General features: G+C 27.9%; 1 protein-coding gene across 1 annotated transcript in view; it reads right to left on the reverse strand.

Annotated features, from left to right (window-relative positions):
* LOC123293739 (apoptosis-stimulating of p53 protein 1-like) overlaps positions 1 to 24,829 on the reverse strand; it is a 598,530-nt gene that overhangs the window by 289,004 nt on the left and 284,697 nt on the right. The window contains exon 4 of the mRNA XM_044874642.1: positions 17,799 to 17,854. Coding sequence (XP_044730577.1) covers positions 17,799 to 17,854 — 56 coding nt within the window. The remainder of the gene's footprint in view (positions 1 to 17,798; positions 17,855 to 24,829) is intronic.

Consider the following 24,829-nt stretch of genomic DNA (forward strand, 5'->3'; position numbering starts at 1 on the left):
TTAAATAGAATGTCTGTACCATTAAATGGATTAACTGGATCACATTTAATGAATATAAAAAATATATTATAATGTGATATAGTACATGTATGAATAGTAACTATTCTATCTAATATCTTTTTTACTATGTTCATGAAATTATCTATATGCTAATTCATGACATTATTGAATCATAGTTTATGATATTATTTTTTAACCTAATTTCGAACAAATGTCTATCATTTTTATAAAAATTAGTAAAAATATAGGTGGCCTTTTGAGTTAAATATAAACGGAAAGTAAATTTAAACTATGTAAACTGCCGAACTTGTTTTTTTTTCTTTTCAGTTTATATTTAACGGGTTTTTAAATAATTTTTTTTATTTTACTTCTTTTAGTTAGGATTTTCAAATACCTATTACACTAACCCCCCCCCCTCCAACTTACCATGGTTTGTGGACTTTCATTTTCAATCTATGTATGTATATTTGGTCCTTTGAGACCAAACGCGTGAACCGATTTTAATGATTATTACGTTAACCAATTTGTTTATTTAATAATAATTCAATGATACCCAACTTGACATAGTTCACCGACATTGCTGGCTTTTTCACAATATAGCGTGATCGTCATATTGAATTTTTATTATTTTCATATCTTCAGTAGCACTCGCAAAGTCAAAACAAATCGATTGACGTTAGAATCATCGAAATCAGCCCACGCGTTTGCTAGGCCAATTTCGATACTGTCATATTTTCAGTAGCATTCTCAAGTTTAATACAAATCGATTGGCGTCAGAATTATTAAATTCGGCCGATTCGTTTGGTCTTTATTGTGCCACATAGGAAGACGCACACATATTTTTTGTACAATATGGCATCTGGTGGTCGCCCATTGAATTTTCATTACTGCCATATCTTCAGTAGCACTTGCAAGGTTAAGACAAATCGGTTGACGTCAGAACCATCAAAATCGGCTCACTAGTTTGGTGTCTAGTGTGCACTTGGTAACACACATTGTCAAATTATAGCGTCTGTTGGTCGGCATATTGAATGAAACCAGAACCTTAAAATGAAACCTAGCTAGAACGATTTTTCACCTCTAAAACCCCCGCATATTAAACGTGTGTTACTTAACAACACCATCTACCGTAACCTAGCTTTCGTGCTTCAGTATCGATAAGGTAATTTGTTTCTCTCAATTAGAAAAAATAATAGTATCACAACTCGCCAATAGATGGCAGTAAGAGTCACATTTTTCAGTTTTTCCTGAAAAAACGGATAAAACAACATTTTCTAGAAATGAAACCTAGCTAGATCAAGAATTGCTCGTTAAAATATATAAGATTAAGACTATAATACGAAGCCTATTGGCAGCAGGACGGGAAAATAAAAAAATAAGATGCCTACAAAATTTCAACCCAAAAATGTCTTTGCGAAAAACACCTCGTTCGCAGACAGCAGTTTATTTTCAGGAAAATATAACGCATAATACATATTTTAACGAATACTATTTTTGCCTTCATATTTTAAAATATTTTTTCTATAATACACGGCAGTCTATTCTTAGTATGCGTCATTAATCTTAAAAGTACATAAATATTTTGCATACATGTAGTTTATTGAATGAAAAATTGACTCCAATTACATGCCAAAATAGTTTTCAATGTCTCTTCTACACTACTCCTAAATATATTTTAATGATATTTATGTTTCTCAAATAAATCCACCTACGACTAAAATCAATAGTGAAGTGAACTTATTGTCAGACGACTATACGCACCGTGTGTGAGTTTTATTGGAGGCGTTTCCATGGTAACGATACTTTACTTTAATTATAGAATTGTATGTATGCGTATATGATTGAATGGATTGCATTTATGACTTACATTGAAAATTTAATATTATTGTCTCACAAATTTAAATAAATAATTGTGATAATTTACATTTAAAAAATAATATTTGTGCAATTTGATTTCTTATTTTCATAATTTTTAATGCAATAAGTTTAATTAATTATTATTATTCAATCATTTTAATTTGACATTTTCTATAACATTAACATGTAAAAAATTGCAAATTAGTACTACCAGCCTCTTTTATCGCCAAAATTTTTCACTGGAAGGGCTGGCATCGATTTTGTTGTCCCTACCATGACTTATGACTTTGCACACAACAAATACCAATAACATGCCACGTGTATTACAAACCCTATAATTTATAAATTTCTATTTTTGCCCCAATTCCTAGCCACTAGGAATTGGGGCAAAAATCGAAATTTATTTCGACATATCCTAGAGTTCTCATTTATTATCTTCGATAATATTTATACCTATAATTTATGTTTCACTGTAGTCATCTAGAAATTTTTCAATTTTCAACACACTATTTTCTTATATATTTAATAATTTATTCTTCGAAAAAAAATTTAGATAAATTTTTCATTTCCCACATTTTTTTCCATTGTTCTTTTTATATATTTTCACGTATTTTTCTTTTTCCTTTTTTGTTTTTATTTTCTTTTCTTTAAATATTTTATTCATAAATAATGGTAACTAAAACGCCTACAACATTATTCTTTACACCATTTGTAAGATATTTTTCGGGAAAGCTTTAGGTAATATTTTCAATTTACATCATGATCACAATTCAATTAGTAAGATGTTTCTTGAATAGGTAGCATTTTTTAAGAAATACCTGATATCAAAAATCGGACAGTTTAAGAGAAAATGTCTATATCAAAATGCATTTCAATAGTTAAATATTCTGATTAAAGAAATATAAATGGCCTCCTAAATATAAAGAAATATAAATATCAATAAGGAGTTTTTGATTAAAATATTTTAATTTAGCATTATTTATCAATAAATTCAAGGAATTATTGTATCCCTCAAAGATAAACTATAAAATTAAAATCCTCAAATTGTTCATCAAAAACAATTAATTTTCAATCTTCCTACTCTGCTTCATATAGACACAGTATTCGACAGTATTCAAAAATAAAGAGTGGCTTCAAAGTTACCAAACCAAAACTCATAAATTAAATTGTCATGGCGTGGCAACATTATTCACTGTGATCTAAAGAATGTCAAAATCAATCGGTCGCGAAGGGTTTCACATGGCGGACATTTTCCGGTGTCTGACATGGTGAACAGTATGTATTAAATGTCAAGAAATAAAAATGATTTCTCACTTGCAGGAAATAACGACAAAAGAGAAATATCCATTTAAGTCGATTAAATGCGGCTTTACAAAACACAAAATTATCTTAGAAAATATAAATATTAAATTATTAAAATATTAAAAAATAAAAGTGGACTAAGCAAAGTAAATTGGAAATTTTATTTCTTATCCTAATTATGGAGTTCCACAAAGTAAAGCTCTCTACAATAAAATAACTAACGATTACTTATTATGTAATTTCTCAACTCAGATGATGAAGTGTTTTTCTGTGTACAAAGTTTCAGCGATGGTTAAAGCCTCAAATACCTCTAAACGTTTTTATATGATTCAAAAAGTCCACTAGAGACATAGCACGCCTGTAGATCGAAACAAGTTTACTTTCGAATTTAGTACAGATGCTAAAATAGGAAAATCTACGTCGCGAAGGTCCTTATATCCCACACCCATAATGTCACCAGCTGGATGGTGGACTAAAGTGGTGGTGAACTGGAACGTTGTCTATCTCTTGCTACATTTCAGTACTTACCTATATTTTTGGCACACTCCATATATATGTATTATTGTTAAATTTAATGTTATGAGCAGAGAAATGGTAGAAATGTAGTACCAGGGACCAAAATTTACATTTATGTGTTCTTTAAAACTATTTCTTAAACTTGAATTTTTTTTTTGTTCCTAGCAGTACTAAACAACTATCAATGAAATTGAATTTATATTTAACTTCCAACTATAGGAAGTTCCGGTAATGGGTCCGATTTCCGAAATCGAAATTTTCAACATATCTTTAAGATTTATGGTTAGGACAAGGCACCAACACTAATTTGGAGAAGATGTATGTTTGTGTGTAGGTACGTAAGTCCGTAGACATTTTCGTCGTCGATATCGCGCGAACAAAAAATGATATCGACTTTGTTGAGTTGTTGATCGATGCGTATTAAAGACAATATGACAAGAAAAGAATTTCATAACAATCAACCGTTTCGAGTTGGGCGAGCTTTTGCTTAAATTTTATCTTGATCGATATGACGCCAACAAAAAATTAATTCGACTTCGGTGAGGTGTCGATCGATGCGTATAAAAGGCAATATAATCAGAAAAGAATTTCATGACATTCGGTAGAGCCGTTTCGAGACTGGCGAACTTTTTCTTAAAGTTTCTCCTGATCGATATCACGCGAACGAAAAATGATTTCAACTTTGTTTGTATTTTGTACAGTTAATATAAATATAGAACTAGCGTTAATTTTTTTTCCCCAAAAATTCATATATAATTGAAGGAATAATTCATCTAAAGTATATTAAAGTATTTTTTTGTTAAATTAAGAATTGCATTTTTTTAATAAATTATTAATAAAAAATAGTTATATTTTTGAATAACAAAACGGTAGTGAGGTATTTAGACCCGTTGAGACTGTGAGCTGTGTTATAATATATTGAAAACAAGTTTAGAAACAAAACATTTATCATTCTGCAAGTTATTTTATGATTTTTCCGAGCGATGGGGTGAATCAAACGATGTGTTGACGTCACTGCCGTTTGAATTTATAGTTTAGAAAAACCATTTTCAATAGTTAAGTTACATGAAAATCAAATTAAAAAATATTTTTCTTAGTAATTTTTGTTCCAAAAAAAAAAAACAAATTTAAAAAACATGCTACTTCTCTATTTCTGAAGAGAAACGCAGAAAGATTCAAGGTACATTTGACTAGGTATTACATTATTCCCTACTGTATATATGTGAATGTGTGTATTCGACTGAATTTTGATTAAATTTTATTTCAAATTTACCTTGGTAGAAATACCACCATCAGTTACCTCTAGCTAGGTTCTATACCTATATAATAAATTTAAATTAGTATTATATTCTGTTTATAAATTATTTCCATGTATATCAGATCTACAAAGTGTGTGTGTGTGTGTGTGAGTGGGTGGTTTTTGATGTTGGTTAGTTGAATACGATACGAATAATATTTATATCATAATAATAGAGGTACACACAAACACTAACTACATTCATTCTGAGTCACATAATAGATTTTAAATGTTGTGTTTTGTTACTTATATTGTGTTTTACATTCGTAAATGTATGTGCTATGGGAGGTTTTGAGCACATGATTAATAATAATAACAACTAGCAGTTATTTAGGGTACATATGTGTAATAACTAGCTTGATTTCCGCCCGCTTCACTGGGCTTAAAAGTAACAATCACCGCTTTATTTCCTCCAGCTCTCTTGATCTCACTATCTTTCTTCCTAACACTCGAAGGGATTGTTTTACACAGCTGAAATTTGTCTCACAGTTTTCAATTTTTTTTTCAAGTGTAAAATAGTCATAATTTATTTAAATTGATTTATTATTTTAAATTTTTACAGAAATCTTTAATTTATGGTTCAAAATTATGATCATAGATAGAGCAGTAAAATGTCAGATTAAATTTAATTTTTTTAATTTTTTTTTAAATATATCTTTTTAAATTATAGCTCATGTGTTATTCTGATGTATGAGCTATATTGTTCTACATTTTCATTCGAATCAATTCGGCAGTTTTTTCTTGAAAGCGTAATAAATAAACAAACAAAGAAACATTTATAGGGAAACATCAAATATATAAGGATTGCAATTAGGCCGATTTGGTTAGAATAATTTAAACAACCCTTTTATTTATGTATAGAGGCATTTATAGCCAGTATATAATCTTGATTGATTTTAAGAAAATAGTTCAGAATTTAAAGAAAAAAATAGCCGAATTATTGCAACTCTCAAATGTGACATGTCCTGTATGTTTAAAATATAAAAAAATAATAAAGTAAAGAAATTGACACATTCCAGTAAAAAAATAATATTTTTATTGTCAATACGTACATAGGTTACACATGGAGGTAATATGAAGTAATCCATATTTAAATAATTAATTTATTTATTACCTACTACCGTGTAGTAAATAAAATTATTGAGTAACAAATAATAATAATTCAAAATTTTGTATACTATTTCAAATAATTTAAAATATATCTATTTAATTAGTCTTTTTGATGTGATTAATAAATTTAATATATTATTATTTTTTGGTTTACCTTTTTATTAAGGTTGGGTTCAAATATACTTGTTTTAGTTTGTGAACTTTATGTGAATATTTATTATTTATTTATGTGAGGTCAGCATTTATAATGTAACAACAAGAAATCAATTATATCAAGAGCTTTATTACAGAAAAGAAAAGAAATTTTATGAGCTGACGTCAACCTTAAGGCTTTTCTATTAATATTTGGGTCTTTCTAAATATTTGATGATAGTAAGGTTAATAGCTGGCGATAAGACAAGCCGTTTGTTTTCTTTAAACTTGTTGGAAAATCTGGTATTTTCGAGATTTCGTTTTTCGTCTTCTGGAAGGGGTTTAATTAAATTCATTTGGCACTCAATAAAAAAAGTCAGACAAAAATTAATTTAACCTCTTCATGCAACCGAACACCGAATATCTTGAAAATGCCCGATTTCACAGCAAAATGTAGAGGAAACAAAAGTCTTGTCTTACCACCAGCTATGAATCCTGCAACCATCAGACAGTTAGGATTTTTACAAAAGGATGAATGTCAGTTCCTTAGCTATGACTAGAAAGAGAGCTAATTGTGTTAAGCTCGCTGAAAATTTGAATAAACCTTCGGTATGATTATTCTTTTAAATGTCAAATAAAATATCATAATGGAACATAGTTTATAAAGTTAAGGACAAATGGCTAACCTTTAAATTTCCGGTTCATTTCATGTGATTCATTTCAATCACATTGAACTTTATGAGAACAAGAGAAAACAAACAATTGATTGAGTTAATTGTTGAAATACTATGTATAGACAGTGTTTATTACTCTGCCACACTACACATACATACATGTCACACATATATAACTGATATTCCCATATAATACATACAATACAATTTGGGCATAATTTGCGCTCTCACGGGTAAACAGTGATGATTACGAAAAAATGATACAAAAAAAATTTATTTTTTTATAAGAAACATTTTTTATATTTAGGTATACTTTTGTTCTATCTCTAACGGTTTACAAGATTGGTCCTATTGAGCCAAGACCCAATTAATCTATGTTGCTCTTTTACGAACTCGAAATCAATATTTACGCCCTTAGCACGCTATAAAAATTTCAGCTTGGTATCTCTTTTAAATTTGAATAATCGGGATAGACTGAAGATAGACAGACAGACAGACAACTGGAAATGGATTAATTAGGTGATTTTATGAACACCTATAACAAAATTTTGTTCATAGTATCAATATTTTTTAGCGTTACAAACTTGGGACTAAACTTAGCATATACCTTGATATATTTCATATACATGGTATAAAAATTAAACATAGGTAGATTAGAAAAACCCAAAAGTCAAACGAATTCAAATATCAAAGTTGAAAAAATTAATAAATTATACATTCTTTTAATATTTTACAAGTAAAGAATTTCAGTTCATTCAATGCAAATTTTTGCATAATTTAGAATGGAATTTTATAAACGGAAAGAATTAATTTCTTTCAAAAATGATGGTCTTTTAACAATTGAAAGATTAGATAGATATCTGTCTTTAATTTAGAGTGCGCAGTCAGTTTTACCTTTTTAAACTAATTTGAGTACAAGTATTTGGTATGCGATTCGCCATAATGACTTCAATGTTACAATGAGAAAGATTCCAATAATCAGATTCTATTCAAATTTGATAGCTCTTTCATTTTTTTAAAGAAATTAGATCTCACTATTTATAAAATTCCAATCTAACCTATTCGCACCGTGCGTGAATTTTATTGGAAGCGTTTCCATGGTAACGCTACACTACTTTAATTATAGAATTGTATGGATGCATATATAAGTTTATGGATTTCATTTATAACTTAAATAAATAATTATGATAATTTACATTTGAAAAGTAATATTTGTGCAATTTGATTTTTTATTTTCACAATTTTTAATTCATTAAGTTTAATAAGTTAATCTTTTTCAATAATTTTAATTTGACATTTTCTATAACATAAACATGTAAAGAACTGTAAATAAGTCATAACAGCCTCCTTTATCGCCAAAATTTTTCACTGGAAGCGCTGGCATCGATTTTATTGTCCCTACCATGACAACGCACACAACGAATACAAAAATTTACATTGAATCAACTGAAATTCTGATAAAGTATTATTAAAAGCATATGTTCAACAATCTTTTCAACTTAAATATTTGAATTCGTTTGAGGTTTTCCTAAGCTATATTCAATTTGTATCCAAAATTCAAATGTTTTTTTAATGAATTATACGAAAAGAACCGGAACTTTCAACTTTAGTTAGTTCATTTGTACTTAATTTTAGAAACTATTAGCTGACCCCGTTTCACCTGCAATTAATTTATTTGATTAAAACTAACTATTGATCAGCGATTATTAACCTAATTTAACACCTGTGGCTCTACATTAGTATATCTAATATTATTGCTAAGCGCGGCCGCTTAGTCCATCCTCCGTTTAGCGTGATCGCTAAACACAAACTTTGCTCCGGTTTCTAGGCCAATTAGACCAATTTTCCATTTGCTTGCTTTAGAGATTGAAATACAAAATATCCATTCTTACTAATATAAGAATCTGTCTGTACACTACTAGTTTTGAACTTTATACTTATACAACTTTATAGAGTTTCCAATTTTTCGTACAATGAATAAAAATTTCAGATTTTTGGCTAAACATACTGCTTGTGAGAGGTATAATTAAAATTCCCTTTTTTACATATTATAAACCACATGAAGTGAAGAAAACCTTACGAAAATTGTCATTATTTGTCCATTAAATCATTTACATGTCGCTTCCATATACAAACTATTATATATATTCCTTTTTGCACAACCTTAAAATTTGGGTAGGTGGGTGAAAAATACTATACGACACATTCTCATACCTATATAATGTAAAAAAAAATTAATTAAAATTATATTCACCGTAACACGAAATTTTTATATATTAAAGTTAAATTATAGTATTATATTTGACATTTAGAGTAATAATTATATACTCTCGTATTCAATCCATTTAAAACTCAATGTATTATATTTTGTGTCCCAGGAAACTACTACACCATCGGTAATGTACATTAAGTGTGCATTGTTTTCGTAATGAATGCCAATCGAATAAATTCTAGTTACTTTCCTATTTTCTTTAGTAGAAATATAGTAACATTTCACAGACAAATAGAAGAAGTATGGAACAATTAACGCACCTACAAGAACAAGCCCAAATTCTAAAAACAGTATTCATATTGATAAATGGTTTTCTATTTGGCGCCAACAGTTGAAGCTAATTTTTAACAAAATATTATATTTTAAAAACGAATACATCATTTTGTACAAACAATCTAACTAATAAATTCTACCCACGCGAGTAAATTTTTTTTAATAGAAATTAATTTATTATTATCAGTGAAGTTGCTGCACCTTATTCTTCTTCTTCATAAATGATTTTATTTCAGCAAATACACAAAGAACCACAAAAAGTGAGACCAAATTATCATAAGTGGGTTAGTTTTAAAATAATAACTAACCCCATTATTGAGATTTATAATATTAAATTTTATGTTTACCTGGGTTTCTCAAGGAAATTATTAATTAAAGAAGATATCTACTTTAAATGATTTTTTATTTTATGTGCATTTTTTGGAGTCGGTTGTATTTTTTGTAAAACTTAATTTTATTATCATTTTTTCTACACTTTTGAATTCTGCATCTTGTTATTTTACAGCAAATTATTTATGTTTACCTTAGATTTCAGTTTTTGATTTAATTTTAACTCAGCGCAGAAGCAAGCTGCTTAACCAAGCGTAGAAATTATATCAAGTAATACCAGAGAACGTGCAAAGTACTTTTATTTCTTTTTGGTATGAAGACAGCTTTGTATTTTGTAAGCCCTTTCTCAATAGGGTAATTTCCTGATATCGAATTTGCCACATTACCCATAAAATTGTAAAAGTGAACTTGATACCATAATAAAAATTGAAAATTAAATTCAAATTGATTTAAACTGAAGAAGTTATAAACATTCAAAGATTGTTGCCTGTCTCTTTTTAACCTACTTCAAACAAAAAAGAGGAGGTTCTCAATTCGACTGTATGTTTTTTTTTATGTTATTGTTACCTCAGAACTTTCGACTGTGTGAACCGATTTTGGTGATCCTTTTTCTATTTGTAAGGTGGTGCTTTACGTGTGGTCCCCATTCAATTTGGTCTAGTCCTGACAATGGCAATCATGACAAAACCATATGTTTTAAATTTGCATTAAGTATGTTCGCGACAAATGGACGAATAACTCAATATCACTCAAACCGATTTTGATTATTCTTTTTTTAGTGACAAATTATTTAGTGTACTTGAGATTCACTAAAAAAAAAATAAAAAAACTAATAAAAAGAAAACCTTTATAAGGAGTTTTAAACTTTCATAATTTGCGATTTCTAAAAATTTTCAAAAACAACTTTCATCTGAAGTGAAAAAAAAATTAAGTCAACATCCCCATTTGTTTGCCATTCAGTATACAACAAGAAGACTTCTTTCTTTCATCTTCAGTACCAATAATATTTATTGAATTCCAAACATATTAGTAGATTTTAATAAGTTCTTATCTGTATTTTATAATTTACATATTTTTTCTTTTGCAGTATTATTACATACCCATAGCTATTAATTTTATATAGCTATTCATTTCAATTCAATATGTTAGCGCCTACACGAACTATATTCTTATAAAACATAAATTAAAACCTTGACATAACACTGACTTGACTTGTCTTATGTGCTCATTTTTATACAAAAATATATACAAAATTATATTAAAACATTTGTAAGTTCAAATATGAAATGTAAATGAACTATAATAATAATTTATAACAAAATATTATAATAATTCAAATGTGAATATTATACTATTATTTTATTTTTGAATTATGTTTATTTTATGATACAGGATGATCATGTTAAAGACATTTATTTCTTATTCTGTATTTCACATAGAGTTTATAGCTGTTATAAATGCAGTATAATGCCAGTCAAATTGATACGTTATTTTCTCTTCTTAGAGGAGTCTAAAACTACGTTTTGTAAGCAAAAAAAATTTGTGCTACTTGCATAATACGTGAAAAACTGCAAAATATTCTGACTTTTTTCAGTTTTTGCAGTTCAATTCAAAAACTATGAGCTTTTGATATTAGTTAAAGTATATTAAATAAGAAAATTACTTTTAATATCAGTTTGAAAGTATATTAAATTTGAAAAATTGAAGCCAACTCACAGCTTCATATGTCTAATAATTTTTAAATATTATTCTTGAAAAATTGACATGGTTTGCAGAAATGTTAAAATTTTGAGTTTTGCTCATGATAAACTGTTAGAGATAGAATAAATTTGAATTAAATAAATTTTCCTTACAAAAAATTAACAACTTTTGTTTGAAACAATTTTTTGTAAACATCATTGTTTTCGCGTAAAGAGGCAAATAAGGAGAAAACTTTGGTGTTCAGTTTCTCAAAAAATATAAAAGGAGATAAAAGCTTATTCAGGGTGTGGCGTATACAGAGTGTTCTGTGATTGACTACAGAAACCCAGCTTACCAAAAAAGCTCATCAAGAGCAATATAAAAACTTTTTTCCTAATTTGGATCTGAGGTCTAATTTGGGAGAGACGGGTATGACAAAAATTGTTAAATTTGTCCATTCACTATCATTCAATAAAGCTTGAGTAGGTTTCATTTAATAATATTCAATTATGGAAGGGATTTTAAAGAAAGTATAAAATGATTTAATTGGATTTAGTCAAATTATCCCACTTTTTATATTTTTATTATATTATTAGCATAAAACAAATATTATTATGAGTAAACATTATTTTATTGAAGGTAAATAAGCAAACCACGCCCATCGTGGTTTACTATAGTGTTTACTCATAATAATATTTGATTTCCATCAATAATAGATTTAAAAAAAGTGGGATAATTTGACAAAATCCAATTAAACCATTTTATACTTTTTAAAAAATCCTTTCCATAATGTCAATCCCTGACATTAACTGCTAAAGTATTAGTCGTACCTTATTGTCAATAAGTTTTGGATTATATGCTCGGTAAAATTAAGTAATTAAAAGTTTTGTTTGTAGCATCAATATTTCTACGCTTTAAACTTGAAACTAAACTTAACATATTCTGATATATTTCTGATTATATACAGAGTATCAAAATGGATAAAATATCCTCGTATCAAATGGTAGAGTTGACCTCGTAGAATTGACTTTGGTTCCTACCTAATATAAGCATTGTAACTAATCTCTGCCACAGGATAAATGTTAAATTCCAACCAATATATTTTAATGTATATGATGAATATCCCATTTATTATTAATATATTCAAAAAGACATTTTTTTTTGTTTTAACAATATTATTCTACATAATAATCTACATATGTAATTGTTTATATAATAATAATAATAATAAATGTTTATAATATTACACACATAGTTCACACCTCGAAACAAACTTTTACAATGGAATTATTTATTTTTTTATTTTATATTATTTCAGTTTGTTTTTTTAAATCATTTAAATTATATTTATGATAATAGTAATAATATGGAAATTACAATCTCTATATATTAAAATGCCAAAGTAAACATGTTTGTTTGTTTGTTTGTTTGTTAAGCTTTCACGCTAAAACTAGCGAATGGTTTTTGATGAAACTGAACAACAATGTAACTCATACTTCAGAATAACACATGAGATATAATTTATAAATATATATTTAAAAAAAATAAAAAATTTTTATTTAATTTGACATTTGAAATTACCATAAATTACAAAGTTCTGTAAAAAAAGTCAATATAAAATATTTCAAGGCCATCTTCTTTGATATACTCAATGAATATTTACTATTATACATTTAAAAAAATAATATATTTTACCTTTGTAAAACAATCAGCACCATTATTTCGAGTGTTATAGAAAAGGGATAAGCGGGAGCAATCTTTATCAATCATTACTTTTAAACCCAGCGAAGCGGGTGGGTATCACACTAGTATTATTATAATATAAGGTATATTATACATTGTACATTACACGGGTACGGTACGGTACAAACCATTCCATAAATAAACAAATAAAATGACACTCCTTATATAAATTATAATAATATTAAATTTTAAATAGATATATTAGTTGCATAAATAAAAATATTCACGATATTTATCTATGATATGTTTTAGAGGATTGTTCTTTGGTTTATGCTTCAAGCGTTTGTCCCTTAACTATTTTTATTACTTACTATTTGCATTTATTTCAAAACGTTAATATACACATGGCCCGTCAGCACTCCTGTCATCCGTTCGATAATCATTAGTTTTGTGATGAGAAAGCTCCTTATTATTAAGCCTTAAATATTTTATATTTACTGAGTACGAATTTGAATAAGTGAATAATTTTAGAACATCAAAATAATCATAATAATATATAAGAATGAATTTTTGTTGACTTCGAGTTAAGACATAGATTGAAATAAATACCACGACACTCGAAATAAAATTGTATTTTAAAAAATTCTATTTGAATTTCTTCATGTACTTATAAATAAATTGTGCTACTGGTTATATAAATAAGCTGCGCTACGGGCTCAAGAGAAACAGCTTCAACAGGAGCGAGAAAAGAAAAAAATTTGTTATTTCTTGTTGAATAAAAAGTACCCAATGTTACAAAGCAAAACGTTTATTATAAGAAAATTAAAAACAAAACAAAAGAAACAAAAGTATTTGTTTTCCAAGTTATAATTCGAAAAATTTATCATAACCAAAGTCTAAAAGAAATAAATTATTTGATACCAGTTCCATTTCGATGTAATTTTTATAACTTCATCTCATTTACAAGATTCGTGAACAATAAGGTCATTAGCAAAGTTCTCCTGACCTTGCAAAATAAGCTAGTTTGTTTGTGTGTTTGTTACGCTTCCACGCAAAAACTACTGAATGGATTTGAATGAAACTTCACAATAGTAAAACTCATACATCAGAATAACACAAACTTTATAATTTATAAATATTTTAATAAATATTTTCATAAAAATTAAATTAAAACACTTACATGTCACTTCGCGCTATCTATGAATATTCTTGAAAATATCCAATTAAACATTTTAGTGAAGCGTGAACGAGATACAATAGAGAAGTGGCATAAATTTTTTTTAACTCACATATTCATATATAAATGAAGTAATAATTCATCTAAAGTATATTTAAATAGATTTTTTTTTTTTTTTATTTATAATTCCATTTTTATTAATCATTAGATAATAAAAAAAATAGTTATATTTTTGAATAAATAAAACGGTAGTGACGTATTAACCTCCATTGAGACTGTGAGCCAATCGGTTTCTATGGAAATTTGCGTTATAATATAGTGAAAGCCAGCTGAGAGACAAACTATTTATCATTATTCATGTTATGTTATAATGTCTCTGTGCGATGGCGGTGCGTTACAAAAGCGAGGTGTTCACGTCACTGATGTTTGAATATATAGTTTAGAAAAACCATTTTCAAATGTAAAATTACAAAAAAATCAATTTAAAAAAATATTTTTTTTAATTTTTCTTAGTAATTCTTGATAATCTTTCGAAATAAAATTATATAAAAAAACATGCAACTTGTCTATTGCATTTGGCCAACCAAGGTTTTCTGGTATACTCAATGCATTAAGACTTTTCTACATTTCACAAAAAAAAAAAAAAAACTGAAAAGTGTACATATAATTTTACCTGTGTAAAGCAATCTCCATTCCTATTTCAAGTGTTATGGAAGGAGAATAAGTGCGAACAAAGAAGGTGAAGGCTTTTAGACCCAGCAAAGCGGTCGGGTCTTATTCTAGTTATAGATAAATAAATAAATAAATAATTATACTTACTTTTCAGTTCAATATAGTCTTCAATAATTGCAAACTCTAGATACAATTTTTATCTCATTTACAGAGTCTGTTTTACAGATTATATATTTTTTTATTCATGACAGAGAATTATTTTTTGTGTGAGCAAAGAAATTCCTTTATGAAGTTCAACTTTCAAAGCATGAAATAATTTAAACTATCGTGTACATCTCGAAGATATATGATGTTAATATCATAATAATATCTATAACTAGGTCATTTCATATTATAATTATTAAGTGAATGCAATTACTGTTTATTCATTTTTCTAGTTTATTTCATTACATTTTTTAGGTAAAATTTATTATCTACAATTCTTTGTAGATTAAACATTGAGGGCAGGATTAAAAAAAATAACTCATGAAATTGTAACTGGAATTATTAAAATGAAAAGCGTATACTTGCAAATATTTAGTACTAAAATCGGGTCGAAGTTTGGGCTTTGAACAAGAAGGACAAATGAGGAAGTTTATGTAATGTATAGGGACCCAAACATTGTAAATATTATCAAAGCACGTCGTGTAGAATGGCTGGGTCATATTTGTCGGATGCCGGATAAAAGAATCCCGGAAAAAATATAATCGAAGGAGAGGGAAGAAAACGGAAAAGGGAGGCCGAAAAAAAGTTGGATTGGGGCCACGATTGAGGAGCTTCAACAGATCGGAATTAAGAACTGGAAAAAAGAGGCAATAAACTGGGAAAAATGGAAGACAATTTATTAAAAAAATTGAAGCCATGGGCCCTTGAGGCCTGCAGTGCTAATATATATATGAAATATATATTCAAATAACTATGAAATTCAATTTAGAAAAGTTGGAAGAAGAATTATAAAATCGAACGTTTCCGGTAATTTCTCCATAAAATTTACTATGTTTTTCAAATAAAATGTTTTGATTTTAAATTCAAAATAAGTCATGCCTTGTGTTCTGTTTTAACAGAAAATTTTGCTAAAGCATGAAGAATTATGGTAAGTACCACCTTAACAATTTAATAAACTTTTATTTCGTGTTTAAACTGCTTGTAAATGCATTTTTGCAGATTTATTTTAAAATTTGGATTAATTTTTCATATCTAAATCACGTAATAACATCGTTAAAAACGAATTATTATATTTTCCGTCTGTGAGAATTCCATATTTTAATGAATCAGTTTATAACGTGTTGTTTTTAAAGGATATTAAACATAATTTAATTCATGTATGAGTATGGTGCCCATACAGACAGTATAGGGTGAGGCATATTTTAATTTATTTTTAAAATATATGTTAACTATACAAATACAACAAATATTTCCCAATGATTATAACTTGATTTTGAAACTAAACCTTAAACGACTAGAAGTGAATTCTATACATATTCTAACAATATTTTTTTGCTGATTTGAGCCTGTTTTAGGTTTGAAATTCATTTACTCACTTAGATTGCGTTCTTCAATTATTCAGACATAGTTAATTATATCTTGATGATTAGCTTATCATTTATATTTGAGACTCCACACATAGCAATTTCATATCGGATAATAAGTTTTTAATACTCAACGACTCTTTCCGTTCACCGCGAATATAATAATAAGGTATTTCTGTCCCCTTTTGGTGAGGAAATAACTAGACTGTAGTTCAAAAACGTGACTATAGTTCAAAATGTATCTCACCCTATATTTCAAATAGTTCATTGTAAAGTTGTGAGAAAATATCCACTTTATGAACTCGAAGGCGGAAACTTAAGTGTTTTGGAGACACTACACCAAAGTACTATTAAATTTGTTTCTGAATTTAATGTATATCCAGAAAAAAAATACAAGCCTACATTACCTTTATCCTTGGTAAATCTCTATATAGGTACTATACAACTTTACTATCACATATATATTAAAGTTAGAGACAAAATGATCCGGCTAAAGCTAATAGTACATTTTATCTTCTAATTCTATTTGCTACTTGTCAAAAAAAATTATAAATCTAATATAAATTGAGAATTTCTCAAAAATAATATTTCTCGCCTATGACAAATCGAATCGTTAAATTTCTATTGAAATCCCAGTTGAGGATTTGATGCTCTGTATTAGTGATAGGCCCAATATTCGCATTCGCGACTATTCGCATATTTTTTAACATTCACAATTCTTTTAGAATTATTTAAAAGCTGTTTTATTTTATTAAGAAAGTTTGCAGTAAAATGATTTTGGTTTAGCAAAATACAAAGTAAATTTCAAATAAAGTTTTAAAAAACTAAGAAAAGGAAATATGTTTTATTGACTAAAAAGTTCAAAATTGTCTTACAGCATCCATAGCTTTATTGTTATCCTATTATTGTTAAGCTTACATGTTAAGAAAGCGTGTTTCCTTGGTTCTAACTTTTTTATGTTAAAAAGGTAATTTAAGCTTGCAAAGTCTGATATATATTATAATATAATTCCAATGAAGGCACTAAAATCAATCGATAAAAAGTAATAAACATTATACTGTGAGTGTTAAAATATATTTGAACTTTAGTATTAGTAACTACTATTAGTAGTTTTTAATATTTTATTTCATTTTAAATCGTAATAAAAAACTTTTTCTAGAGTTAAAAACATTGCACTACTATTAATATAACTTTTATGTTGTGAATATATATTGGGTTATTAAAAATTATTACTTTTTATAATATTTAAACTTACCGTTTCCTCAAAATGTCCTGGTTCCTTCATACCATTTCTCAAATAAGATCGTCCACCTGTAACAAAAATGACATAAATAAATAATTATTTGGAGTTCAATTAAAAACGGTTAGAAGACGATAATTTAACATTTTTGTGAATAAAAATTTAAAATTGATCCCTTTTCTTTGATTCAATCAAAAGTTTCATGGATTCAAAAACCTATCGAAACCGGAATGTAATTGCATATACGAGGATTGTTGAATTAATTTAAAAATGAATTGATTTAGGTTATACTTAGACAAGGTTTATAATGTTGTTGTCGATATTTATGGAGCTTATGAAGTCGGGGATACTAAAGATACACAAGTTCTTGAAATATAAAACATAAACTCTTTATTAATAGTATTACTTCAAATAGTAATACTACAAATACTAATACTATTGAAAGTAATAAATCTTGATATTTGGAATTTTTAAATTAAAGCAAGTAATTCTCTAAATTTTCCTATGCTTGAAAAATACAATTAAATAATGTATGAGTATTCTTATAAACAATATTTAATAAATCAGTCATTGTGCGTAAAAAATGAACCTATTATAATAGAGGAGAGCGGTAGGGTTATTTAACAGTCGAAAAACCGCTTCACTGCCCTCAAATGATAGCCGGTGCCGCTTTCTTTATTTGCAATCCGTCGCCGCACGCGCCCGGGTCCTTTTGTACTAAAAATGGAGTAGGGTACAAAAGTAACATAGCTCTGTGGGTATACAAGTAACATGTTACTTACACAAGTGGGTACACATATACACAAGTAAAATGTTACTTAAGACTGATATTGAATAATCTGATTAATTAGAATATATGATTATCATATTATAATAGATCTCATTACTTAAAGTAAGAAAATTTCTTTCGAGGAGTTAACAATATTGATTTGTTTTCATAAAATATATATTATTTTTGAATGTAAATGTCTATTTTTCTTGTTCATATAAACTTCTCTAATAAGTCATTTGTGGAATTATAATATCATAGCATATTTATTTCAAACCCCTCTGTACTGTTACTTTCGACCTAACCAGCAACCAAGGTGAAAATTTTAAATGGATCTTTCATACCCGGTCTCCCCTACTATAATTATATAAATGTCAAAGCTTGTGTGGATGATTGTTTCTCAATTACTCAAAGCGGCTGAACGGATTCGTCACACAGATAGTTATACTCTTGAGGATTATCAAAAATCAAACTACAGGACATATTCACTTGAAATTAAGAATAGATGTGTTTTAAAGTACATTATTCCGGAAAAATCAGGATTACCATATAATAGTTACTTTTATTTTAGAAAAAGAATTAGGGTTCCGCATCAAAAAATTAAACCCATAAAATTTTTGAATTAAAAGAAGAATAAGTGAATGCACGGAAAATGAAGGCATTACGGGTGGTGGTAGTCTTTGTTTTTATAGTTGAAACCCAAAGTAACTGCAAGTGGCATAATAAATGAACTAAACTTGAGTTATTTGACCGGGATCAGCATTTAAAAAAACAAAGTACGTTTTTAAAGTACACAGTTTAATTGAACTGGAGCGATCTTTTAAATTGAACAATTAGACTTGAAAATAATTCAAGTATAGTCAATATTAGTAAAAGATAATAGAATATTAATCAAATAACAAACATATTTTTATTTTGCGACGCTTTAATCATTTCCACACTGAACGAATATACTGCCATAAAAATTTATAGAACCAATTTGTAGAATATTTTCTATACTTAAGTTATGACATGTAAAAATAATCGACGAAAATCAATTTGAATTTTTATTATTTCAAAATATTTATGATCTAGATTAGAATGATCATTTGATACTATACTAATATCATGTAAAGCATGTATTTGTTGAAACTATACCATTCGAGTTTTAATAATTTCACACGAAATGTATATCATACATTTAAAATTCAAGACACATATATGAGTCTGCTGTAACACAATTCGGTTTTTCTTTTCAAAACTTTTTTTCTGTTTCATCTTTCACATTTATCAATTGTCGTCACCCATATAAAACATCATATTATTCTATGGAACTGTACCCAAACAGCAGTCAGTAGTAACCGTTCAAACAATCATTTAATATAACATTCTAGTCATATTCATTTTTTTTTTTACAATTTAATTTAATGTATTCGTTCCACGTAATTTGTTTGATCATGAGTATATATACTTATATTTATTTTAATAAATTCAGTTTAAGGTAGATATGTCGCAGACACATTTTTTTAATGAAATGTATCTTTCCAGATAATTTTATTTTTAATATTATTTTCTTGAAACCATAACCTTTCCCCTACATTATTTATAATTCTAATCCTAAAAACACCTGTTTATACAAACTGTCCCTTTATAGTGAAAAAATTGGCAGTACATAGTCGGTGTGGTACTGAGGTACGTTTGACCTTTTCTTTCCGTCTTTGTTTATAGCTTTTGCAATTAAACTGCTTTTGGCACATTGTTCTAGACATCATTCCAAATCCAACGAGCTATCACACTTATTTTTACGACCATTATTTCTATATTTCATCAATTTGAACTTGGTAACCAGACTATATATTCTTGATACGAAGTGTTGTTATTTAGGTAAATTACAAATTGCTTCGCAAAATGAATTCTTTATGTATACAAAATGTTCGAATTACATCTAGGCATATAAATTACACGAGTATGACAGAATACATGCGTTAAGGAATGCATCTAAGTGACAGGTATTATATACATATTTTGAAGCTTCGATATGCGTAGAAAGACGCTTGGAGAGTGAGAGTTTCTTGATTGAATAGATGAACTACAACAGATAAGCCACGATACAAATCACTTTTTCATTTTCATATAACACCTATAATACCTCTTACTTAGATCTATTGCTTAATACATGTAGTCTGTCATACTCGTGATACTTATATACCTAGATGTAAATCGAACATTCTGTTTATGTTTACAATTTTGCAATTATTTTTTCCCTTATGTATTTGACTTGTTAATTGAATTGATAATAATTAGTGGGTACATTGAATATTTAAATTGTAATTATATTAGTTGATAAAGGAATTTTTTTTGTTCTTTATTATCACTTATTTATTCAGCAGGAATATAGTTTAGTTTCACTTATGTTATTAACAGCTTGTTCTTTTTTTTTTATTTTTTTTTTCTAAAGGTAAGTTAATTATATCTGTTTTTGACTACACGCACAAAACGCGAAAATTGTCCCTTGAGATTTGGATTATAGAGGTACTATTTTGGCAAATTTAAAAAAAAAAAGTTTTTAAAAAACTGTAAAATTAAAATCCCCGCACTGCGTCTAAACAATTTCTGACAAATACTATATACATACACTGGTCAGCTCTCATGGAAATACTAAAACTAGTAAAACATTTATGGTTTTAAGAGCATGGATATAGCACTTTTAAGTGAGTGAATAGATTTTCATCAATGTCCATTAAAAAGCATCCTTAGTAAATAATTATTTTTGTTGGACGCTTTTAATGCTAATAAAAAATAAGTGCAAAAAAAAAAACAATTGTACCTCGAACAGAAAGTGTTGAATATCAGTGGCTTTTTGGCCTCCATTGATTGGATTTTCGAAAATTTCAAAAATTTTCGAATGTATATTCTAGAATTTTGCTTTGTTTTTCGAGAATGTTTCACAAGACCACTAATTGAAGCTTCCTGAAAATTTTCAACTCTCTATGTTCTATAGTTTTGGAGAAAATGGACACCAATTTTTGTCCAACAGTTTTGGATACCAATTTTTGTCTTTTTGCGCCCTCACGGATAAAAAGTGACGTTAACGAAAAAATTTTTCAAACAAAAGTTGTTTATTTTTTTATAAGAACATTTTTTATATTTTTAAACTTTTATTCAATCTCTAACGGCTTACAAAACCCAATCGTCCTATGTTGCTCATTTACGAACTTGACCTCACTTTTTACGTCCTCAGCATGCGTGAAAAATTTCAGCTAAATATCTCTTTTTGTTTTTGAGTTTGCCCACAGACGAATGGACAGCCGACAAGGACAAGGTATAAAAAGAGACAGATGTATTATGGACAATCGGTTGGAAAGCAGTTCTTTTTGCTATATCTTTTCATAATGTATAAATTTAAAATCCACGCACACTGCAAAAATATGTCGGTATTACGTGTCGTTTTAATAATATGTTTAACCCACCATGTACATCGAAAAATGATAGGTTTAAATTGTTTTGAATACTAACTTAAAATTTTCACATAGAAGTTCGAGAATCATAATTATTATCAGATACAAAATCAATTTTAACACGTTCTACATAATTATATTTTTAATACAACCTATATATATGTTTCCAACCCTAATAAAATATGTGTTAAATATGTTTTAAAAGCATCACAGAAATACGTTAGAAGAAATGAAATAAATTATGATGTTAAGTATTATTTTAATATTAGAATCATGACACAGCGTACACGTAATGGAAATCCAAAAAACTTGAAACAATCTACTAAATAATTTCCGATTCTTACTTTAAAATATACGTATTCAATACTTCTAACGAAGTCTTCAACCCATCAGTCTAATTCAAAATGGCATCCTGAAACTCTTAATCACCCGATTAAAAAAATTACTGGACTGAGGTAATTTAGTGTTAGTAATAACTCATTTAGTGTTGACAGAACTGAAAACTTAAAACTGTACATATTTTGAATTTTCAAACCGATTATAATATTAAAAATTATAAATTGGCAGTACATAGTCGGTGTGGACTGAAGTCGTGTGAGGGCGACCCCTGTAGTCCACACGACTAACTTCCCAGAGGGGGAAGAACATTAAAAAAAGGTCTTGTTAGCCTTCATAGATTATTATTCGAAGATCTACTGCAGCGTATGCTGGAACGATCATTATTTCCATAGATAAATGATGTGCTTTATCCACTTTTCAGATTCTGTGTATTCAGTTTTTTCCAGTTTTCAACTAATTCTACTGAAAAGTGTTTGAGTTTGTTTGTTTAGTGATTCGGTTTTTGTTGTTTGTTAGTGTACATTTCGTTGAAATATTTATATAATAAAATGACATATGTATTTATTGTTACTTCAACAAGATTTTCTCCTATATTTAACGAAATACGTTGTGCTACGTTCGTTCAACACAATAACGTTTACTACCTATACTTTAGGTACCTACTTACAGAAACCTAGAAAACAGTAGAATTGTTTATATGTATAAAGATAGGTATATGGTGATTTTTTTTTTAAAGTTTCCAGCTTTCCAAGTTATTCGAAAGAAAAATTTCTGAAAAATTAAATATACAATATTCGATTTTAAGAAGATGTTATTTTTTCAGCCTCGGACGGAATTCGCTTAGTTAACGCAGCTCGTTCGCTACGATTTTTTTTGGGTACTAGATCCTGATTTTTTGCCTCAAAAAAGTCATACTTTTTTCCAAAACCTCTTTTTTTGGAACCTGAATTTACGATTTTTAAGGGTAAAACTGTAGGAATTATATGGGAACAAAATTGTCTGGTCAAAAATTATTTTTTTTCGATAAAAAGCAAGAATAAGTATATATAAATTCTCAAAATATGATTATTTTGAGAATTTGTCGGTAAAAAATTTTCTCGGTGGAAATTTTTGGATAAAAAAATACTTAAATTCGGGTGCCAAAAATAGATATTTCTATTGAAAGAAAATAAAGACCATCGTTTGATATAGAAAGCGCTGCCGGAGAAATAAAATTGCACGCTAATTTTTTCCCTGACTATAAGGAAACCCGAATTCCACCGCTTTTTGATATTTCATTCAGTTTTGGAGAAAATTTGCTGAAATCTATTAAAAAAATCATCCCGTATATGATGGCAAATGAATGTTTGTTGTGAATAGTAAAGACTGAGAAAAGCCTTTAAGCGTTTTAAGTTTCACCTGACGTTTTACCTAGGCTGCACAATATGTATAAATGTATGTTTGTATACTTGTTTTTTTATTGTAACCTGAATTTATATTTAAATTGAATTTTATCTTCTGTGCAATTTTTCATTTCACATTCTAGACATTTGCAGAAATCTAAAAGAAAAAAACATTACAGCTACTGAATTTATTTATTGTTTAGTATAGTTAAGGTTGTGCTGACACGAAAAATGAATAAGAAAAGAAGATTACTGAAAATTTTTAATGAAATTTCCAGAATTATTTAATCCTACAAAAAATTAAAATAATGACAACCTTATCTCGAAGTTGGCCCTTTCATATTGAAAAAAGACAAATTACGTCCAAACAATTCAGTAATGATTGGAACAAGTAAAGCTAAGTATTTGTATTTACAATAGAATGGAATTTTAAAATGTGAATTCATTGATAGAAAATCACTGAAATTAAATAAACAAAATCGTTACTTCTATGAAAGAGATTGATTTTAGTTTAAAGTCATGCATTTTATTGATGGAAAATAAAATTTTACTTTGTTGGAATATATATTCGTGTAAATAAAGCGAATAAACGAATTAAAAACGAGGTGCACTCAGTCTCTGAAATTGAGGAGCTGATAGATGAAATTCTCAGCGGAAAAGTGGTAAAAAACATATAAAGTATCCCAATGGGTTCTATAGCCTAAATGTGTCCTTCGTGGACAGCCAATATAACCTAACCTTACCTAAGTAAACTTTAAACAATGCAGTCGAACAGTTTATATATAAAGATTCGACTGATGTTGGATTCTGATGTATAAATTTTACAGTTCTCCACTATATTTCAATTTATTAGAAAAATACTATGCAAATAATTTTACGAAGAATCATTACAAATATACACATATTCCCACACATACAGAAAACTACCCCCGTAAGCTACTTTATCGGATTATGAATGAGCTAGGGAATGTATAACGTAGTATTTTACTTCAATATTGTATTTAAGTATTTACGAATAGCTTGTAAATGTGATTGTTGTACCATGTATGACTCCTATCATGGAAGATGCGGCGTCGCGTTGATTCGTAATATGGAGTGTAATTTTAAATTTCCTATAAT

This window comes from Chrysoperla carnea, chromosome 2 (genome assembly GCF_905475395.1).
Source record: "Chrysoperla carnea chromosome 2, inChrCarn1.1, whole genome shotgun sequence".
Classification (NCBI taxonomy): domain Eukaryota; kingdom Metazoa; phylum Arthropoda; class Insecta; order Neuroptera; family Chrysopidae; genus Chrysoperla; species Chrysoperla carnea.